Genomic DNA, 18,717 nt, shown 5'->3' with positions numbered 1-18,717 from the left:
GCCTCAGGTTTCCTCCCTCAAGGTGCCCTCCAAACCACCCGGATCCAGGGCCAGGTCAGACTCGGAGTCACCACAAACACTTTTTATGGTCCCAGCCCCCTCACGCTACAGCTGCTGCGCGATCTGCTCTATCCTCCGCAGCGTCTCCTCTGACTCCAGCTGCTCCAGGCTGAGCAGGGACAGGCCCAGCTGATCCTCCTGAAGGGGAGGGAGAAAGGGGGGTGTCAGACAGCTGCTGCGCTTCCCAACACAGGGGTCCACAACTTGGCCAGTAGTGACAGGAGGTGGCTACAAGACAGGATGTTTGAACGTCAAACACCTGTATAAGCAGAGCATCCCATCCCTGTAACTAGAAGACAGGCTGAGGGAGGGGGCGGTGGCCAGAGAGCTGTGTCCGGGGCCAGCTCAGGGCTCCCACAGGAGACACACGCTGACATCTGTTGTCCTCGACTCTCCCCCCCAGTTCCCAGGCTTGGCACATGGATGCACACAAACCTCTCCTCGTCGGGGGAGGGCTGGGGCTCGGGGAGAAAGCCAAGGGACCTTCCTGGAAGAGGAGCTTAGCTGCCTCGGGCTCACCCGGTGGAATGGCTGTGCCATCTGCCTCAGGAAGTACTTGGCGACCTGGACCCCCTCGTCAACGGTCAGGTTGAGGTTGGCGTCCGTGAGGTGCTCCTGGATCCAGCGGGGCAGTTTCCCCCGCTTGTCCGCCCGGGCAAACCGCTGGGAGTGGGAGAGGGAAGGTGTCAGGACACCGATGTGGGGGGCCTGGGCCCCCTCCCCCTCTGGGAAAAGAATGCCAACAGGCTGGCTGGCAGAGGCCCCTGAGCCCGCACCTTATCAGCGAAGACCATGAGGCCATAGTCCGTCTTGCCCCTGATGGCCCGTCCCACACACTGGGCTGCATGGCGCATGGCATCGAAGGTGAGAAAGTCGTTCTCTCGAATCTGGAATTGGTCCCGAAGGTATTCCAGCCGCGCCTGTGGGTGTGGAGATGGGGGAGATGTCCCTCACACAGTCCCGGGGGGAGGGCCCCACGGAGGCCTTAACATCCTACCAACCCCAGGCGCTGCTCACCTTGAGAATGCGGCTCTGGGTGTAGACGTAGGGGACACCAAACATGATGACGGCCCGCCCGTAGTGGTGCACTGGGTGGGGGGAATGAGAGGGGTTGCCACTGTGGCCGGCTGGAGAGGGCTGACCTCAGGTGGCCCAGGAGATCCCACTGTTTGAGCAGGTGTCCCCCCAGGGGCCCTGACAGATGCCCAGGGATGGAGGGAAGGGGAGGTGCGTGCCCAGGCTGTGGGTGGCCCCCTGCGGGAGCAGAAATGACCAGGGCCCCACGAAGGCACTCAGGGAGGGGAGAGCCTAGTCCACTCACCGAAGTCGATTCCCTCGGACACTTTGCCTCGGGCCACCGAAAGCAGGATGGCCCCACGGCCGTTCTCACAGGCCTGGGGAGGGAAGGCCAGGACATGAGATGCATTACCTCAGAGCTGTCTCCTCTGGCCCCTCTCCACAACGAACTTCTGGCACCCACCCCCATAATACCCACCTCCTGGTACTTCTCCAGGGCGACGCTGGTCTCAGCCCCGTCTTGGGTCTCGATAAAGAGCAGCTTGTTCCTCTGGATGTTTTCGAGGATGCCCTTAGGGGAGGACACCAGGGAGGTCAGGGTGTGGGTTGGTAGAAGGTGGATTGAAGGACAGGGGAGTCCTGGTTAAACTCAAGTCTGCCCTGGATTCCCATAAAAGGAACCACTTCTTAGTTTGCCCATAGGAGACTTGGTAGGGGGTGGCACTGTCCAGCCTCACTTCTTTGGAAAACCCTGTGGTCAAGGTAGGGAACATTTCAGACAAGTAGGACAGGCATGTGGCTCAAGATGGCCTATCAGGATGCTCCACCCTGCAACTGGTGATTGGTGGAGAGGCTGATGTAGGCCAGGCAAAGCCAATCAGAGGCTGCCTTGAAATTTCATATTTGATACTGTAAGAGATGTGTGGTACTGATCAAGGACAGACATGTGGATGGACCAGTGAGACAAAACTGTCACTTGTGCCATTTAGTGGGGAGAGCTCTTTTCAGTAACTGGAACTGGAGCGATTAGATTTCCACATGGGAAAAAAATGAACCTTGACCCCTGCCTTACATCATACACAAAGGTGAATCTGAGGTACTTCACAGACTTAGACATGAAAGCTAGAACTACAAAGCTTCTAGAAGGAAACACAGGAGACCATCTTTGTGAGCCTGGGGTAGACAAAGTTTTCTTAAATAGAACACAAAAGGTACTCAGGATGTGGGGCCCAGGTGGCCAGCAGCCACCTTTCCCGTGTGGAAAGAACCAGTCTGAGGACAAGACCAAGGTCCTGGTTGTGAGCGGCTGAGGTTCCCACACACCCCCACCGGCACCACTCCCCGGTGCACCTATTAGCCTGGTCCGCTCATCTCACCCCACAGAAGTGCCTGCTCTAACTCACTCCTGAGTGTGCTCAGAATCAGAAAGGATGGGTGCCCCGCCCCCACCCACATCCTGTTGGGTGCTCAGCTGTGATGAGCCTCATTTCCAGAATGTCCCATGACCTTGTGCTCCCACTCCCCAGAAGGGGCTCTTGCAGGCTCTTTGCCCTGACACTCTGTCCAGCCTTAATTCTCCAGGACCTTCCCCTAGCAGTGCTGCACCCAGCTAGACACACCCGCTACCCAGTGTCCTCACACCAAGCCATACGTGCTGGAGGGACACAGTCATAGGGTGACCCTGAGGAGAGCAGAGGGAACAAGGAACCCAGAAGGTGGGGTGTGGTCACCTCTCTTGAGGGGTATGCCTTTGAGGAAGGGACCCAGCGAGGCCACTAATGTCTTAGTTCTTAACATGGATGTGAGGGGAGGAGGGCACAGGAGTGAACACTATTTACTCTTTAAACTGTCCATCTGTGTTTTATACACTGTCCTGTTACCTATGACACATGTCACCATTTAAAACACAAGAGGAATGAGGCCAACACATAGAGGAATGGAGCCAAAAGCTGAGAGGGGGCCTTCCCAAACGTGGGTGGCTGGGCGTACCTGCTCGTACCAGGAGGCCACGGTGCTCTCCATGTACTGGTAGCTGGTGAAGAAGGCCACGATGCCATCGGGGACCACAGCGGACATCTCCAGCAGGAGGTTTCCATAGTTCCGGATCACCGCTGCAAGGGGTCAGAGGACGGACTCTCCTGGCCTGGTCCTTCTCCGACTCCCTCTCAGAGCTTTCCTGTCTATTGCCTTGTCCTGAACATGGAATTCCTAGAAACCCCACTGAGGCATCTGTCAGGCTGTTCATCCACATCCCACTTCTCCCACCAGATCCACAGTGGCACCCCACCCCCTGAAGTTGGGTGTGGTCACATGATTTGCCATGGCCAATCAAATGAGTGCAGAAAGGGCCGTGTGTCACTTTTAGGTGAGAACTTTTATGAACTAGTGCATGGTTCACCATGCTCCCTCCCGTCACATCCTGCCACCACAGTGCTGGGTTCAATAGTGGAGGTTCCCAGAATGAGGAGACACAGGGCAGACCCCCACCAACCCACAAGGGCAAGTACTATGGGCAAGAAGTAATCTCTGTGTTAAGCCGCTTTGATTTGAGGGAGTATTTGTTACTGCAGCATGACCTAGCCCATCCTGACTGACACACCTTCCATCTTGGGACCCGTACAAACCACCCTCCGTGGGCAGCATACCAATATCTTCCCGGGTCTCAAATTTGGAGCTGATGGCCACCTGGTCATTTCCACGGCCAATGATCTGGAGACAGCAAGAGAGGTCATAATAAGTCAAGCAATAGCAATCTGTCTGATGTATGAGGGCCAGATGCCTGCTCGTGCTGTCCTAAGCTTTTTATAGACACCGTGTCATTGAATGAACCCTCAGCTGCCCTGTTATCTGCATGGCAAAGATGACCTAAGGCTCATAGAAGCAAGGTCACACGGCAAATAAATGGCAGAGTCGAAGCTGAACCCAAGTCCGTGCATGTGTCTCACCAGCAAGTGCCCTGTAGCCAGCCCCGGCCTCCAGGCCAGTCAGTTCCAGTATGGTCTCTCACCACCACCCCAAAAGCCACTGGTGCAACCCAACCAGCAACCTCACAAAAGCACGATGCAGTGTGTGGTCAGCACCAGTCCACGATCCCTGAAGGGCAATTCAAAAAGCCAGAGTACTCTGGAAATGCCAGGTGTTTGGCACAAACTCAAATAGTAGCAAAAGCTGCCCTGCCCTGAGCCTATTCAGAGTCCTGACTTATCTCCCTTAGTCTGTCTCGTTGAAACGCTGGCAGAAATGTAACTTTCACTGGAGGGACTTACCCAGACCCCACTGGGACTGTTCCACACCCAGGCTGGAAGGCCTGGAAAATTCTCAATTCTAAAACATATCTGGTCCCAGGACTTCTGGTATGGGACTGAGGGCCTGTGTTATGATGTTCATTTTACAGAGAAGGGGACTGAGGCAGAGTGGAAGGGTCACTTACCAAGGTCACAGCCAGATGATGAGCCAGGCAAAGCCACGTTAACCAAGTAGCAGGCCCTGGGCCACACAAGCTTTTTTCACACCCACTATCTCACTAAATCCCCTCAAGCACCCAGGGAGATCAGGGAGAGGGCAGTCCCATTTCACAGATGAGAAAACGGAGGTTCAGGGAGTTACACTCACAGGGAGCAGCAGCATCAAGCCCAAGTCTGTCTGAATCCAGACTCTGTACCTGCAGCTAGAAAGCTCTCCCGCCCTCGCTCCCATCTCCCCTCCCCCATCGCCTCACCCTCTAGCACGCACCATGGGGCAGAGGCAGACCCGGGCCAACGTCATGGTGAAGGTTGCCATGGTGACAGGGTGGAAGTCCAGGATCTTGGGGTAGATGTCCAGTGGGGACAGCGTCTGTAGCAGGGACAGCAGGAGGAATCTTAGCAGGACTGGGCAGGAACCAGGACCCCTTCTCCCCAGTACAGTGATGGGGGCTGGGGCGGGGAAGGGTCCTTACCCCAGATGTGATGATGACGGACTGGAAGCGCTCAAACACAGGCTTGATGGCCAGCGAGGCGTCCATGCAGCTATGGGGAGCAGATGAGGGTGGTGAGGGCCAGGCTGGGGGGTGGGGCTGGGCCCCTGGGGGCCGTTCACACTCCCTCTGGGGTCGAGTCTCACCTGAAGTGCAGGATGGGGTTGGCAATGGTCGGGGTCCTGTCGTCAAAGGGTTCGATGATGATGGTGAAACCTACAGGGGGCCGGTGAGATCCCCCGGGCACCAGTCAGGACCATGCCCACTTGGCCATTCCCTCCCCTGCTTTCTCCCTCCAGCTAGGTCCCCCTCCTCCACCTCCCTCAGTGAATGGGACCAGCCACGAGCACCCCAAACATACAACCCAGGCATCTGAGTCCAAAACACACCCCAATCTGCTCACTCCTCCCCACATGACATCTGTGCAAATGTTCATGGAGGACCTGAGCCAAGAGCACCAAAGGTTCACCCTTCATTCTCCCCAGGGCACAGGGGCCCACCCCGACACCCAAGCCAAAGCCTGGAGCCTTCTCCCACGACCTTTCTGTCTAAGCCATCAGGAGGCCAGTCACCTCTGCCTCTAAAGTCTATCTGCAATCTGACCACTCCTGCCACCCCCTGCCCAGTCTGGCCGCCATCACCCCCCTGCCTAGACTACTGTAGTCGTCTCCTCACTGTGCTCCCCGCTCCCACCCTTGCTCCCTTCACAGCGGCCAGGCAGACCCTATGAAATCCTGAGTCAGGTCACAACCCTCCCCTGCTTGGAAGCCCCCCACACCCCTCTCAGAGTCCAGAATTGTCTGTGGGATCCTGCCATGTGGACCCTGTTTCCTCCTTGCTCACGGGCCTCCTGCCTAACTTTCCATAACCACCAGGCTCATTCTACCCCAGGGCCTTTGCACTTGCCCCACTGCCTGGAAAGCTTCCCAAGGCAGCTGGCTCCATGTGGTCATTTGGAACTCAGCTCAAATGTCAGCTGCTCATAAAAGCCACCCTGGCCACTCCGACCACTGCAAGCATAGTCCAACACAGTGACATGTTTGTTTCTCACAAAAACTGTCACTTTCTGGAATTATCTTCCCTACCTATGTTAGCATCTTTGCTACCTGTCTTCCCTGCCAGAATGTAAGTCCTGGAAGGTCAGGAGTGAGGTCTGTCTTGGTTCCTGCCATTTCCCCGGTGCTGGACCTGGCCCGTTTGTTGAACAAATAAATGAATGAATGAGTTCATATATTCAATGTCACTTAGTAAAAATTTTTGTTAAAAGTCATCAAGTCCTCTGTGCCCAGCCCTGTGCTGGTGATGCAGCAGCGACTGAGATGGCCCTGGTCCTGTCCTTTCAGGGCTCACAGTCCAGTCCCATGGAGTGACCACTCCAGGTGGGGAGGGCTGGGACAGCAGAGCCTAGGAGGGGGCCTGACCTAGCCTGGGAGTCAGAAGGGACTTCCTGGAGGTAGAGGAGGCATCTCTACTGAGCGGAGAACTGAAGGCTGAGGGGGAGACAGTTGAGGGCTGAGGAAAACGGGGAAGGATGCTCCAGGGAAAAGAATATGCGATGTTGGTAGACGGGGAAATGGGGAAGAGAGGAGAAAGACAGAAAAATATGGGGTGGACAGAGAGATGGACACAGGAGGAAGCTTCCAGGGAGACTTGCTGCTGATTGGCCCTGGGGTGGTGGGGACGGACTCTCTACCTTTTTGCCAAGGCTGCCGCAGGACATCGGGTAGGCCTGACCTAGTTTCCTGGATAGAGGAGTAATCCCCGGGGATCAGACTGAGCCCTCAGCCAGCTTAAAGCTGAGGAAGGGGAGGGAAGGCTGACCGATAAAGCCTCCACAACACTTCTCCTCTCCGGGGCGAGCTGGAAATCTGAGCATCAACCTCCACTCCTCTCCCTCCGGGGCCCCCCGCACCCAGGCACCAAGTCCCCCCTTTACCTCCCACATCTCTCTCCAACCCCTCCCTCCTGGCCTGGCTCAGGCTCCTCCTCTCCTGCCCCCATCCCTGCCTGCCTCAACCAAGCATGCCCAGAAAAGTCAATCTAAAGCACAAATCTGACCCTGCCTCTCCCTTGTTCAGAACCCGCCATGGCTCCCCAGTGCCACAGGGAGCAGAACGTCCAACTCCTTACCACCCCAGTGTGAGCAGACACCTCATACCACTGCCCAACCCCGTGCTTCTCCAGGCTACAGCCATAGGGAACCTTTGCCAACACAAATCTGAGCACAAAGCTTGCTCAAGAACTGTTCGTGGCTCCTCACTGCCCCCAAAATAAAGCTCAAACTCCCGAGCACAGCCCTACAAGATCCTGCATGTCCAAGTCCCATAGGCAACTCTCTAGACTCCACCGGATCCTGATTCCAGCTGCCAGGGGCCGGCAGAGGCAGGAAGAGATCACTTACCCTTGGCGTAGGTGCTGACGAGGGTGGCAAAGTTTGCGAGGAGGGTGAGAGGGGAGAAGTCGGCCAGGTCGGCGATCTCCAAGGTGTGCAGGAGGGAACGGAGGCGCTCGGCGCAGAATCTGGCGGGGGGGCGGGGGTGGTGAGGCAGGGTGAGGGGAGGCAGTGATGAGCTCCAACAGGACCAGCAGGCTCCCCTCACTGTCTCCCCAGCTGCCTGGAAGCTCCCCGAGGGCAGGGACTGGGTCTGTTTCAGTCACCTCTGTGTCCCCACGCTGAACAGCTGCACATCACATGAGGCCGCAGCTGTGCGGCGGCCCACCCAGAGCACTGATCAGAGTCACAGGGTCGTGTCATATGCAGTCACTCGCATAATGCAGGTTCTCAGCCAAAACCAGAGACCCACGGCCACCCCCAGAATCCCACAGTCACAGTGTGACTCCTGCACAGCCATGTAGTCATATATTGAGGCCCAGAACCTCTCCCAATGTCTCAGTCACACCCACCACCCTCGGTGACACACACAGCATCAGAGTCCCACACGCTCACGGATGACAATCTTGCACAGCCTCACAGAACCTTCCACACAATGTCAACAGCATCATGGACACACAAGGTCACGCAGGCTGGCTTGAGGCTCCCACCCTTCAGGGATGGGTCATAGAGGAATAGCACTGGGCATTGAAGCCAGGCAGACGGTCAAGTTTAAAACCTGCCTCCTGAACGTCCTTTCAAGTTTGTCCTCTCTACCCACAAGGCTCCATCAGGTGCCCCCTCTGCATTCCCTCAGCCTCCAGGACCCCCCCACCCCAGCTGGGGGCATCCCTGTCTGGGACGAGCTGTCTCCCCACCTAGATTGTGAGCTTCAGGGGGACAGGGCCAGGGCTCTCAGTCACCAACTGTGTCCCTATCACAGAGCAGGCACTCAGGGCACAAGTGGCACATGGCTAAGATCCCCTCTGTCCTCACAAGTCTCCCATCGGTGGGGAGAAAGGCGAAGCCACACTGTGGGCTGCCCCACCCCCTCAGAGGCAGAGCAGCCAGGAGCTTCAGAGCCCCACAGACCTGAGTCACAACTACCCTGCGCAGGGCTGTGTGGCCCTGGGCAATGGCTTCCCCTCTCTGGAACACAGCATCCTCAACAGCAGCACAAGGCGAGGACACTATTACGGTTCTGTTCCATATGGAACATAAAGCACTTAGCTCTGCACCAGTGCTCAAGACCCAGTAAGTTACCGGTGTTGCTGCTTTCTCATTTAACCACCACAGAAATCTGGGAGTAAAGGGACTGACCCCCTACCCATTTTACAAAGGAGGAAACTGAGGTTCAGAGAAGACCAATGACTTATGCAAAACAGCACAGGAAAAGCACAGGAAACTCCACCTTCACTCTCAGGTCCATTCATTGCCTGTTCTGTGATGGGGAGACTGACCCACCCCACCCCAAACTGCACTGAGGGAATACTCCTGCCCTGGGGGGACAATGCGAGGCACTGGTTGGGGGAGATGAGCCGGGGGAGTGTTTCACAGCATGTTCTCCCAGTTCCAACTCTCTGCACCTGGTCAGGAGCCCCTCTCCAGGGCAGCTCCCTCCACTACCCCTGCAGCCCCAGGTGGAAACACTTCTGAGCTCTGGGAAGGGCCAGGGCCCTCGCCACCCCATCAGTTCCTCCATCCTGCCCGCCCCTCTGTAAACAGCCCCTCCATCAGGTTCTCCCCAGGTAAATTATCTGATCAAGCCATGGGCTGCCTGCCAGGCCCCTGCCCAACACAGGGCCCCAAGACCAGCTCCGATCTTGCCCCTGGACCTGCGGGCTCTGACCTACTGTGTCATACGTGCCCCCCCACCCCCCCCTTCTTCCTTTATTCCTGATGTCGGCTACATGATGACCCCAGGACACAGGCTTAGGGGACAAGGCTGGGTGAGCACTCGGAGCCTGCCCCAATCCCCCCTCAACCCCCGGCAGGGCCCGGCCCAGCTGCTCAGGGCACACCTGAGGGGCTTGCGCTGGATGCAGACGCGCTGGGCCAGGCCGCTCAGGAAGGCGGGCGGGCTCTCCTGCACCACGTGCTGCACACGCAGCCGCCACTTGACATACTCCAGTAGCCGCCGCAGGAAGCCCAGGAAGTGCTCGGCCGTGCGGATGGAGCCAGGCACCGCCTCTGTGGGGAGAAGGGGTCAGCCATCTGGGGCCTCCGGGTGGACTGGGTGGGGGGAGTGGCCGCAGGCGGGCGGCGGCTCACCCTGCAGCACCTCGTCAGGCAGCACGGGGTTGGCCAGGTGGGCGTCGGTCTCCCTGGCGGCGCTGGCCTCCCGCAGCCCCTCCACCAAGCGCCGGTACTCGTCCCGCAGACGCTGCGCGTCCGTCTCCTTGATCCTGTGGGGAGACGGGGTGTGGGAAGAGCTGGGCTCACTTGGGGGGCACCGGCTTGGTGCTGGTATTCTGGGGTGGGGGAGGCAGGTCAGGCAGAAAACAGGGACTTGGGAGAGGTCAGGGCGGATGGAGGGGGCAGGACAGACATCAGGGTCTACCAGTCGCCAGCACCCCCACCTGAGCACTGTCTTCTGCAGGGTCTCCAGGTTGCCCTGGCACCGATCCAGGGTCCGGCGGGTGAGGTTGACACTCATGGAGTCAATGCAGACATTGTCTAGAAAGGAAGGGGGAGACAGCCGGGCTCAGCCAGGTGGACAGAGTGGCAGTCTGAGGGGCTGGCATCGGCTCCCCGCCCTGGGTCCCTCCTTACCAATGTTGTGGGCCTCATCAAAGACTACGACAGCCTTGCGGGCCAGCTCCTTGGACACCAGGTCTGCGATCTTGGGGTCCAGGAGGTAGTGGTAGCTGTAAACCACCACGTTGGCATGCAGGATCTGGGGGCCGAGGGGGGCAGGGTTACCCCAGCCCACCTGCCAACACCCACCCCAGGGCCCTGACGCCCCACCTCCATACGACACTACCACTTAGCTCCCTCACAGGCCCACAGAGGCGAGGAAAGAGACAGAGGCAGATGGACAGACACAGACAGGCAGGCAGAGGCGAGGCGAGGCCAGAGACAAGCCACGAATATAAGCAAATGGATAGAGACAGACTGACAAACAGACTAGGCAGATAGACAGACAGATGGGCAGGCAGCCTGCAACCCTCACATTCCCATCTGCCCAACCCTGCCGGCCTCCTCACTGAGTATCGAGCAAGGAAGTATGGGCACCAGCCCTGGCGCCGTCCCAGGGCCTTCAGGTCGTCCAGGTTGTAGATGCCGGCAGGGAGGGGCACCTGGCGCCCATGCACATCAAATTCCTGGGGTGAGAGGGTACATGGGGGTCAGGGAGGTTGGCTGTTACAAGCGGCCTCGCCCTCCCTTCCTGCCTCCCTCCTCACTGCCCCCCGCAGGCACCTCGTAGAAGCGGCAGTGGGGCAGGCTGTGGTCCTGCTGGTATTGCGCCCGCACGTAGGAGGCCGTGAGGCTGTGGCATTTTCCATCAACATCCTTCCCAAAGCGCAGGGGCGTCACCTGGGGGGCCAGGAAGCATCTTAGTAGTGAGAGAGGCCAAGAAACCCGACCACTCAACACCTAATGGCTAGGTGGGATGGGAGGCCGCCGGTCGGTCTGGGAGGGGTGAGACTCTGGCATTTTTGGAAAACATGAGCCTCAACCTGCTTCATTTTTAAACAGTTAAGACACCTGGAAACTCAGTACAGGGTACAATTGTTAGGCTCTTAAATTATTATTATTATTATTTTTAAAATTATTTACTTAGGGGGGAAGTAATTAGGCTTTTATTTATTTATCTTTAATGGAGGCACTGGAATTGAACCTAGGACCTTGTGCATGCTAGGCATACACCCTACCACTGAGCTATACATTTCCCCTTTAAATTATTATTTTTAAAACGTTAAGCCCTATATAATGTCAGTGACATCTCAATTGAAAAAACATTAAGCCTTGAAGATTCTTTAGCATGTAGATTAAAGATAACTGCTCTATTAGGGGGAGGTGGGTGGGAAGGCACAGACTGGGAGTTCGAAATTTGTAGATACTGCCAGGTATATATAGAATAGATAAACAAGATTATACTGTACAGCACAGGGAAATATGTGCAAGATCTTGTGGTAGCTCCTGGTGAAAAGAATGTGACAATGAATAAATATATGTTCATGTATAACTGAAAAAATTATGCTCTACACCAGAAATTGACACATTATAAACTGACTATAACTCAATAAAAAAAAAAAAAAGATACAACGCGAGTTCTCTTATCAACTGTTTAATATTAGTAGCCAGAATAAAAGTTTAAAAAAATAGGAAAAATTATATATGGCTATTTCAGGGACAGAACTATTCTCAGTAATGTGACTATAAAACTATCCTAAGGAAAGAGATTCAATTTTGCATATTCGAATACATAGCTAAACACATTGTCTGTTCTACTGTAACTTAGTCAATGTCTCCTTTTACTCTTGGGAATATTTCCAGAGTCAAAACAAAGAACCTTAATCAAAAATAGAAAAAAAGAAATAAATAACTGCTCTATCTTTTAAAATGCTGAAACAGCCAGAACCCTGGCAAGGTCCAAGCAACAGAGGAGGTTCTGATCTGTCTGAGAACCTGCCTTGCCTGGGCCCTGCTGGTGGCCCCATCACAGCCCGAGGATGCCTTTCCTCAGAACAAAGCAGCTTCCCTCACCAAAGTGAAGTCTCTGAGGCTCCTACCCTTCCCTTTCACATTTCCTCTCTCACGAAGACCTGTGCTACTTCTCTTTTTGTTAAATACCTTTACGTGTTAATTTTTAGAGACAGGTAATACAAATACGTCATGCAAGGTACACAGGTTAAAAGTGTCATGGATGCTCCCACAGAAAGGTATTCTAAAACTTGGAAAATTTTAACTAAGTTTGAAGCAGAGACTCAGCGGCAAATCTATTTTGAAGAGCTCAAGTCAGCTCAAACGAAGACCATCAGTTACACTTTTAAGTCCTTCCAAGATAGCAGGCATATGGAGGAACAGCACTGAGATGGAAAGATACCTGTCCCAATCTTTAGCATTTCCCAGATCACTATACATCTCTGGAGACAACCAAGATCCTTCCAGAAATATAGTGTAAATTTGCTTATGCCAGTCTTATCACATTCCCAGAAAACCTAACCCATTTCATCCATTTTCTATTTCTTACTTTCCTAAGGGGGACAGAACCACCACGTGACAGTGTTCTGGGCACACACATAACATCCATTTACTACTTGCTACCTCTTAATTGATGGCTCTAAGTTTAAATTCATAATTTAAACTTTTATTTCAAAGAAAAGATCTTGACATTTTGCTCCAGAGCCTGTGGAGGCTTTCATATATCCCAGTCATCCTTGCTATCAGATAACAAAGGCTGAATATAGTTATGTTCCTCAACTCCACGTAGCAACAGCAGAATGACGCAAAGTCAGCTGTGCAGCAAGGAAGAGGCAGGGATTTTTTGGCACTACAGCATAACCAAGAATGGGGAAAATTCTCATCCACAGGTTTAAACACAGTGCTGGGAGGGCCACTTTGCTTTAATTACTATCCATCATCTGTACCATTTCTCGAAAATTCTCACAAATAATGTTACACAATATATATTCCAAGAGTTACCCCACGTAAAGCACTTAAAACAGTGTCTGGTACATAGTAAGCCCAATGGTTTTGGAACATAATTGAATAACAACTAATATTCTAGGTATCATATGCCAATATATACATTAATAGCACTATCATTTCTAATACTCTTTTAGCTCTTCATATACGGTAAGGGCTATGCATGCATTATCTCGCCCAATCTTTTTTTTTTTATTATTGATGAGATGTAACTGACATATAACAGTGTATGTTAGTTTCAAGTATACAACATGACTCAATACTTGTAGATATAAGGAAATGACCACCACAGTTAAGTCTAGTTAACATTCATCACCACACATAGTTACAATTTTTTTTCTTATCATGAGAACTTTTAAGGTCTACTTTCATACATGGAAGCAACCTAAATTTCCATGGACAGGTGACTGTATAAAGAGGTTGTGGTGTACTTATATATACAATGGAACACTACTCAGCCGTAAAAAAGAATGAAATAATACCATTTGCGGCAACGTGGATGGACCTAGAGATTATCACACTAAATGAAGTAAATCAGACAAAGACAAATATCACATGATATCACTTGTATGTGGAACCTTAAAAAAATGATACAAATGAACCTATTTACAAAACAGAAACAGACTCACAAAACAAACTTATGGTTACCAAAGGGGAATGGAGGTGGGGGTAAACTAGGAGTTTGGGATTAGCAGATACTAACTACTATATATAAAATAGATATAAATAAGGTTCTACTGTATAGCACAGGGAACTATATTCAATAGCTTGTAATAAACTATAACCAAAAAAGAATATGAAAATGGATATATCTGTATCACTGAATCACTATGCTATACACCAGAAACTAACACTACATTGTAAATGAGCTACACATTAATTAAAAAACATAAAACTATCAGGCAACATTCATGTCAGAACTATACTCATTAGTTAACTATACATATAAAAATTTAGCAAAAATCAACAAAAGCAGTCTGTGAGAAACAAGTGGCTACATGGAATTGACAATATTGTATTGTGTTTCACTATTATTTCTAAGTTGTCTGTTACCTATTCTTTGTATCAGTAGAATTTATAAATTATGTATATATGTACATGGATACTTTTTTTTTTTCCTGGAGAGCCAGTCAGCCAGCTGTCAACTTACTGGCACACCACACAGAGTATTAGAGTTCCTCATTACGTCTAAGTGTTTGAAATAAAGTTTGAATGAAACTTAAAAAAAAAACAAAAACCCCAAACCCTACCCTCTTAGAAACTTTCAAATACACAACAAAGAATTATGAGCTACAGGCAGCACGCAGTAGAGTTGCCCCTCAGGATCCAAGGGGGATTGGTTCTAGGTCCACCCCACGGATACCAGTAACTACAGATGTTCAAGTCCTTTATATAAAACGGCACAGTATAGTCAGCCCTTCCTATCCACAGGTTCCGAATCCACAGGCATGGAGCACCAACTGTACGTTACCTTCCCGTGACTCATTTTATTTCATAACTGGAAGTCTGTACTAATGGGTGTACCTTCATCCATTTAGCCCAGCCCTCAACAGCCCATGCCCAATCTTTTATCAACAACTATACGAAGCAAGTAATTCATTATCCCCATCTTACAGAAAGGAGGACTGAAGCCCAGACAGCAGAAATCACTTATGCAAGAGTATCTGGCTAGTACATTTCAAGGCCAAGAAACCAGACCTGCCAGACTCCAGGGGCTGCCTTTTTCACCTATGCCAGGTTAGGGGAAATGGGAAGGCTCCCTGGAGGAGATGTGCTTGCCTGGGCCATGAACCATGCATGAGTAGGCATTTGATGAGTGAGAAAAGAAATTGTGCGGCCCCTGCATATCCCCCTGAGAGGCCTCTTCTGGGGATTTAGGACTCCTGGTTGGGTGGAAGAGTTTCCTCAACCCTGAGGATGAGGGCAAGGGGAGGAAGGAACACTCACCTCAGGATGAATACACAGGTTCTTCCGGGAGCTCAGAGCCAGCCCCAAAAACGGCAGCTTCTCGCCCTCCTGTTTCTCATAGAAGCTAAGCAACTTTCGAAGCTCTTCAATCACCTGTTCCAGTTGAGGAGGGAGGGGGGACTTGGCCTCACTGAAAGCACAAGCTCCCGCCCAGCCAGGCCCCAGCCCCTTCCCCAGCTTTCCAAACACCCTCAAAGCTACAACGGCAACCACCTGGGAACAACGAGTTAGGGGAGAGTGGGGAAGCAATGGGGTTGGGCCCGGCTCACCTTCTCAATCTCAGGCACAGTCCTCGAGCAGTAGATGAGTTTAGTCACCTCCAGTGGATATGCCTGCAGACAATACGCTCAGCCTCAGCCCCTGTCCAGCCTCTTCCCCCTTCTCCCTCCAAGGGCCCAGCAGGTCACTTACCCGCTGGTATGCTATAATCAGGGCCAACAGGGACACTGTCTTCCCAGTGCCTGAGGGCATCTCCAGGACTCCATGACCCTGTGTGTTGGGGGCAGGAGGGACAAGGCACAGGTTCTCAGAACTTCAGGGACACAAACCCTGGGGACCATCCCCTCGCCCCCAGGAATGCCGTCTTGGAAAAGCAGGACAACACAGCAGTTTAAAGTCTTGGACCCAGGGGTAGTGGACTTGAACCCCATTTCTGCTTTTATTGAGTGGTCTTAGGCAAGCGCCTTCGCTTTTCTGGGTGTCAGTACCCTCTCTTTTTTTTTTTTAAGGTTTTTTTTTTTTTTTTTTACTTTTTTTTTCTTTTTTAATGGAGGTACTGAGGATTGAACCCAGGACGTCATGCATGCTAGCTCTACCATTGAGCTATATCCACCCCTACCCTTCAGCTCTAAAATGGCCCTAATAAGCTCTTCTTCATAGCATGACTACGAGGATTAGTGAGAAACTGGGGCCTAAATATTTAGCATAGTATCTGACAGGTAGTGAGCCCTCTTTCTTTTAATTTAGCAAGCACCTCCACAGCACTTACTCTGTGCCTGGCACTGTCTTACACCAGGGTTTCTCAACCTCAGCTCACTTGACATTTGGGGCCAGATAATACTCGATCGCGCACCGTAAGTTTAGCAGCATCCATGGCCTCTACCTACGAGATGCCAGTAGCAGCCCCCACTCCACTAGCAGGACAACCAGGAATGTCTCCAAACATTGCCAAATGTCCTCTGGGGGTCAAAAATGGTCCCCAGTTAAGAACCACTGCCTGACTTAGTGAATTAACCCATACAGCCCTCATATTAACCTCGAAGGTAGGTATTATTACCATGCCCATTTTACAAAGGTGAAAACTGTGAAACTGGGAGATTAAGTAATTTACTCAAGGGCACACAGCTGTGGATCCAGGATTCCAATCCATGCAGCCAACTCCAAAGTCTATGTATTCCTAACCAAACTACTGAGCAGCTCAGTCTCTGATAAATGTTAGCTGCTGCTGTTATTATTAATGTTATTATTTCACACATCAGGAAGTAGGCAGTGCTGGCTTCCCAAAGACCTCATTGCTAAACGCTAGAAGTCCTGCAATCTCAGTCTTAAGACGCACGTGTGGCAGCCCTGTCAGGTGGGCAGCAGCGGGCGCAGCCCACCCACCTTGGCATCCAGCGTGCGTTTGAGCTCCAGCATGTAGGAGAACTGCTCCGGGTAGATGTAGTCGTATGGGAAATGGACCAGCAGCCCGTCCACGTTGAGCCTGGCGGCGGGGGCTGCCGGGTCAGTCCCCCATCCCCTCAGCCCCTCTCCAGCCCCCACACTCCCCTGTCGTCGGGCCAAGAGAGGTTACAGGCCCAGCACCAGCCTGCTGGTCGTCCCGGATATCCTCCCGTTTCCCCCGAGCCTCCGAGTCCTTTTGGCATCTCACCGCAGACCATCCCCATTACCGCGGCAACCCCCACCCCACCGCTTCAGCCTCCTCTCGTCCCGCTGGGACCCGAAGCGTGCCCACGGGTCCCCGCATCTTCTAGACCCCCGCGCCCGCTCGCTAGCTGCAAACCCCAGATCCCCTCTCACTTCATGGCGCCAGTCGCGGCTTGAAGCAGCGTGGACCCGCCTCCTTCATGAATATTCAGTAAAGGCAGGATCCGCGGGGCAACCGCGAGGGGGCTACTTCAACCTTCGTCACGACGCCATTGGTTGATTCCGCCCGTCACTCTGGGGGGCGACGTAAATCGGGATAATACGCGTGCGCACGGAAAAGCAGGGGTAGGGGGGCGGGCTCCGGGAGAGGTGGTGCCGAAGGCATAGCTGAGGATCACCGAGTACCAAGAACAAAACATGAAAGGAAGAGAACCGAGAGAATCGATCCCACTCAACGGGATTTGGTCTTCCTGCGTCTGTTCAGATTATCTGAGTAGCGAATACATACTAAATTTCATCCTATTATATTCTAGATATTAAGATTTCCTACCTCCTTTCCCCCCTACTTTAACAAGGTAGCCAGGGCTAGAATGTGGGAGGCCAGAGAGGGTTCCTGATCCAGTCTGGGGGATCAGGGAGGGCTTCCTGGAGGAGTTGTCTCTTTGAGAACTGAAGGTGAGGAGTAGGAGTGAGGTAGGATAAGGTGGGGGAGACGACGCTGCAGGCAAAAAGGACACCATTGGAGGCAAGTAGAAAGCAGAAGAGTAAGCAGCATGATGGTGCTGGAGTGCGACATGGGGAACAGAAACTTCTCTGAAATAGAAGACACCAAGATTTACTCCCAACCACCTGACGTCACATGTATTTGCTCTTCCCAGTTTGTTCTCCTTGTACATGGCACTGCAAGGAGCACTTCTGTAGCATCTCTTAAGGCTCAGGGTCATGTCAGCAACCTCACTAACTGGCTCAGCCCCCATCCCAGCCCTGCCCACTCTGGGTCCTCATTATCTGGGGATGATTCTGTCTCCCCCATCGGACTGTAAGCGGCAGGAGGGCAGGGCTGAAACTGTCTTGGTCACCGCTGTATGCCTTTTGCCACCCAGTACAGGGTATGTACAGAGTAGGGGCTCAGTGAATATACGCTCAAGTCCCTCACAGTCTGCCCTCTGTATCCGCGGATTCGGAACCCGAGGACACAGAGAGCAAACTGTACTACGACATTTTATATGAGAGACTTCAGTAACCGCAGATTTTGGTATCCGCAGCAGTCCAGAACCAATCTTCCCGCTTATACCAAGGGATGACTGTATTTCAGTCTGCCGTTGATTGACCAGAACCTGCGGATAACAAAGCCATGTGTAATACATCACTACATCCAGCTTATGATCGGGGTTACTCAAGGGTGTGAATACCAGGAGGGAGTGGGGAAGGTATAGCTCAAGCGGTAGAATGCATGCCTGGGTTCAGTCCCCAGTACTGCCTCTAAAAATAAATAAGTAAACCTAATTACTTCCCTCAACACACGCCTAAAAAAAAAAAAAAAAAAACCAGGAGGAAGGGGTGATTGAGAACCAATCTTAGCAGTCATTCCTCCTTCCTCCTGGTCTATGTAGTTGCTGCTCCCTCTTGTCTGGAAGGCTTTCCCCTCTCTGCATGGCTTTCTCCCTTGTATCCCTCTTCCAGGTCCTTTCTCCAGCAAGGACTTTCCCTGACCACCCTATTTAAATTGGAATATTCCCTAAGTATGTTCCCCAGAGATCTCCAGGCCCTGATCCCTGGAACCTATGAAGGTTCCCTTATACATGTCAACCAAAGGCAAAACAAAACA

General features: G+C 52.5%; 1 protein-coding gene and 1 non-coding gene across 3 annotated transcripts; both read right to left on the bottom strand.

Moving 5' to 3' along the window:
• Nucleotides 1–66: 66 nt before the first annotated feature.
• ERCC2 (ERCC excision repair 2, TFIIH core complex helicase subunit) lies at nt 67–17,198 on the bottom strand. 2 transcript variants are annotated; one of them, XM_032485804.1, is made up of 23 exons: nt 17,043–17,198; nt 16,626–16,725; nt 15,435–15,512; nt 15,293–15,355; nt 15,003–15,116; nt 10,824–10,940; nt 10,610–10,726; nt 10,176–10,299; nt 9,983–10,079; nt 9,675–9,808; nt 9,425–9,593; nt 7,434–7,552; nt 5,179–5,248; nt 5,015–5,084; nt 4,810–4,911; nt 3,723–3,786; nt 3,067–3,188; nt 1,556–1,648; nt 1,382–1,454; nt 1,078–1,148; nt 837–980; nt 580–723; nt 67–198 (listed from the first exon to the last, which is right to left on the bottom strand). In XM_032485804.1, exons 1-23 carry the CDS (start codon nt 17,045–17,047, stop codon nt 106–108), a joined length of 2,283 nt encoding a protein of 760 aa, XP_032341695.1. In that variant the 5' UTR covers nt 17,048–17,198; the 3' UTR covers nt 67–105. The 2 variants fall into 2 exon arrangements, with proteins under 2 accessions (XP_032341695.1, XP_032341696.1); XM_032485805.1 differs by lacking the exon at nt 16,626–16,725 and having other exon boundaries at nt 17,043–17,195.
• Nucleotides 12,818–12,956, bottom strand: LOC116666132. The gene has a single exon (XR_004322981.1). It is a non-coding gene; the product is annotated as a small nucleolar RNA SNORA46 (small nucleolar RNA).
• Nucleotides 17,199–18,717: the final 1,519 nt, after the last annotated feature.

The sequence above is a fragment of the Camelus ferus genome, chromosome 9 (genome assembly GCF_009834535.1).
Source record: "Camelus ferus isolate YT-003-E chromosome 9, BCGSAC_Cfer_1.0, whole genome shotgun sequence".
Lineage (NCBI taxonomy): Eukaryota > Metazoa > Chordata > Mammalia > Artiodactyla > Camelidae > Camelus > Camelus ferus.
Note: the sequence above shows the minus strand (reverse complement) of the source record. Positions and strands in the feature narration are given on the sequence as shown.

Bases quoted from the DNA above. Each gene is read 5' to 3' on its own strand.
- ERCC2 (XM_032485804.1), bottom strand. The intron at 10,300-10,609 runs GTGAGGAGGCCG...CTCGGCCCCCAG, and splicing joins ACTTCCTTGCTCGATACTCA to ATCCTGCATGCCAACGTGGT. The intron at 724-836 runs GTGCGGGCTCAG...TCCCACTCCCAG, and splicing joins TCATGGTCTTCGCTGATAAG to CGGTTTGCCCGGGCGGACAA.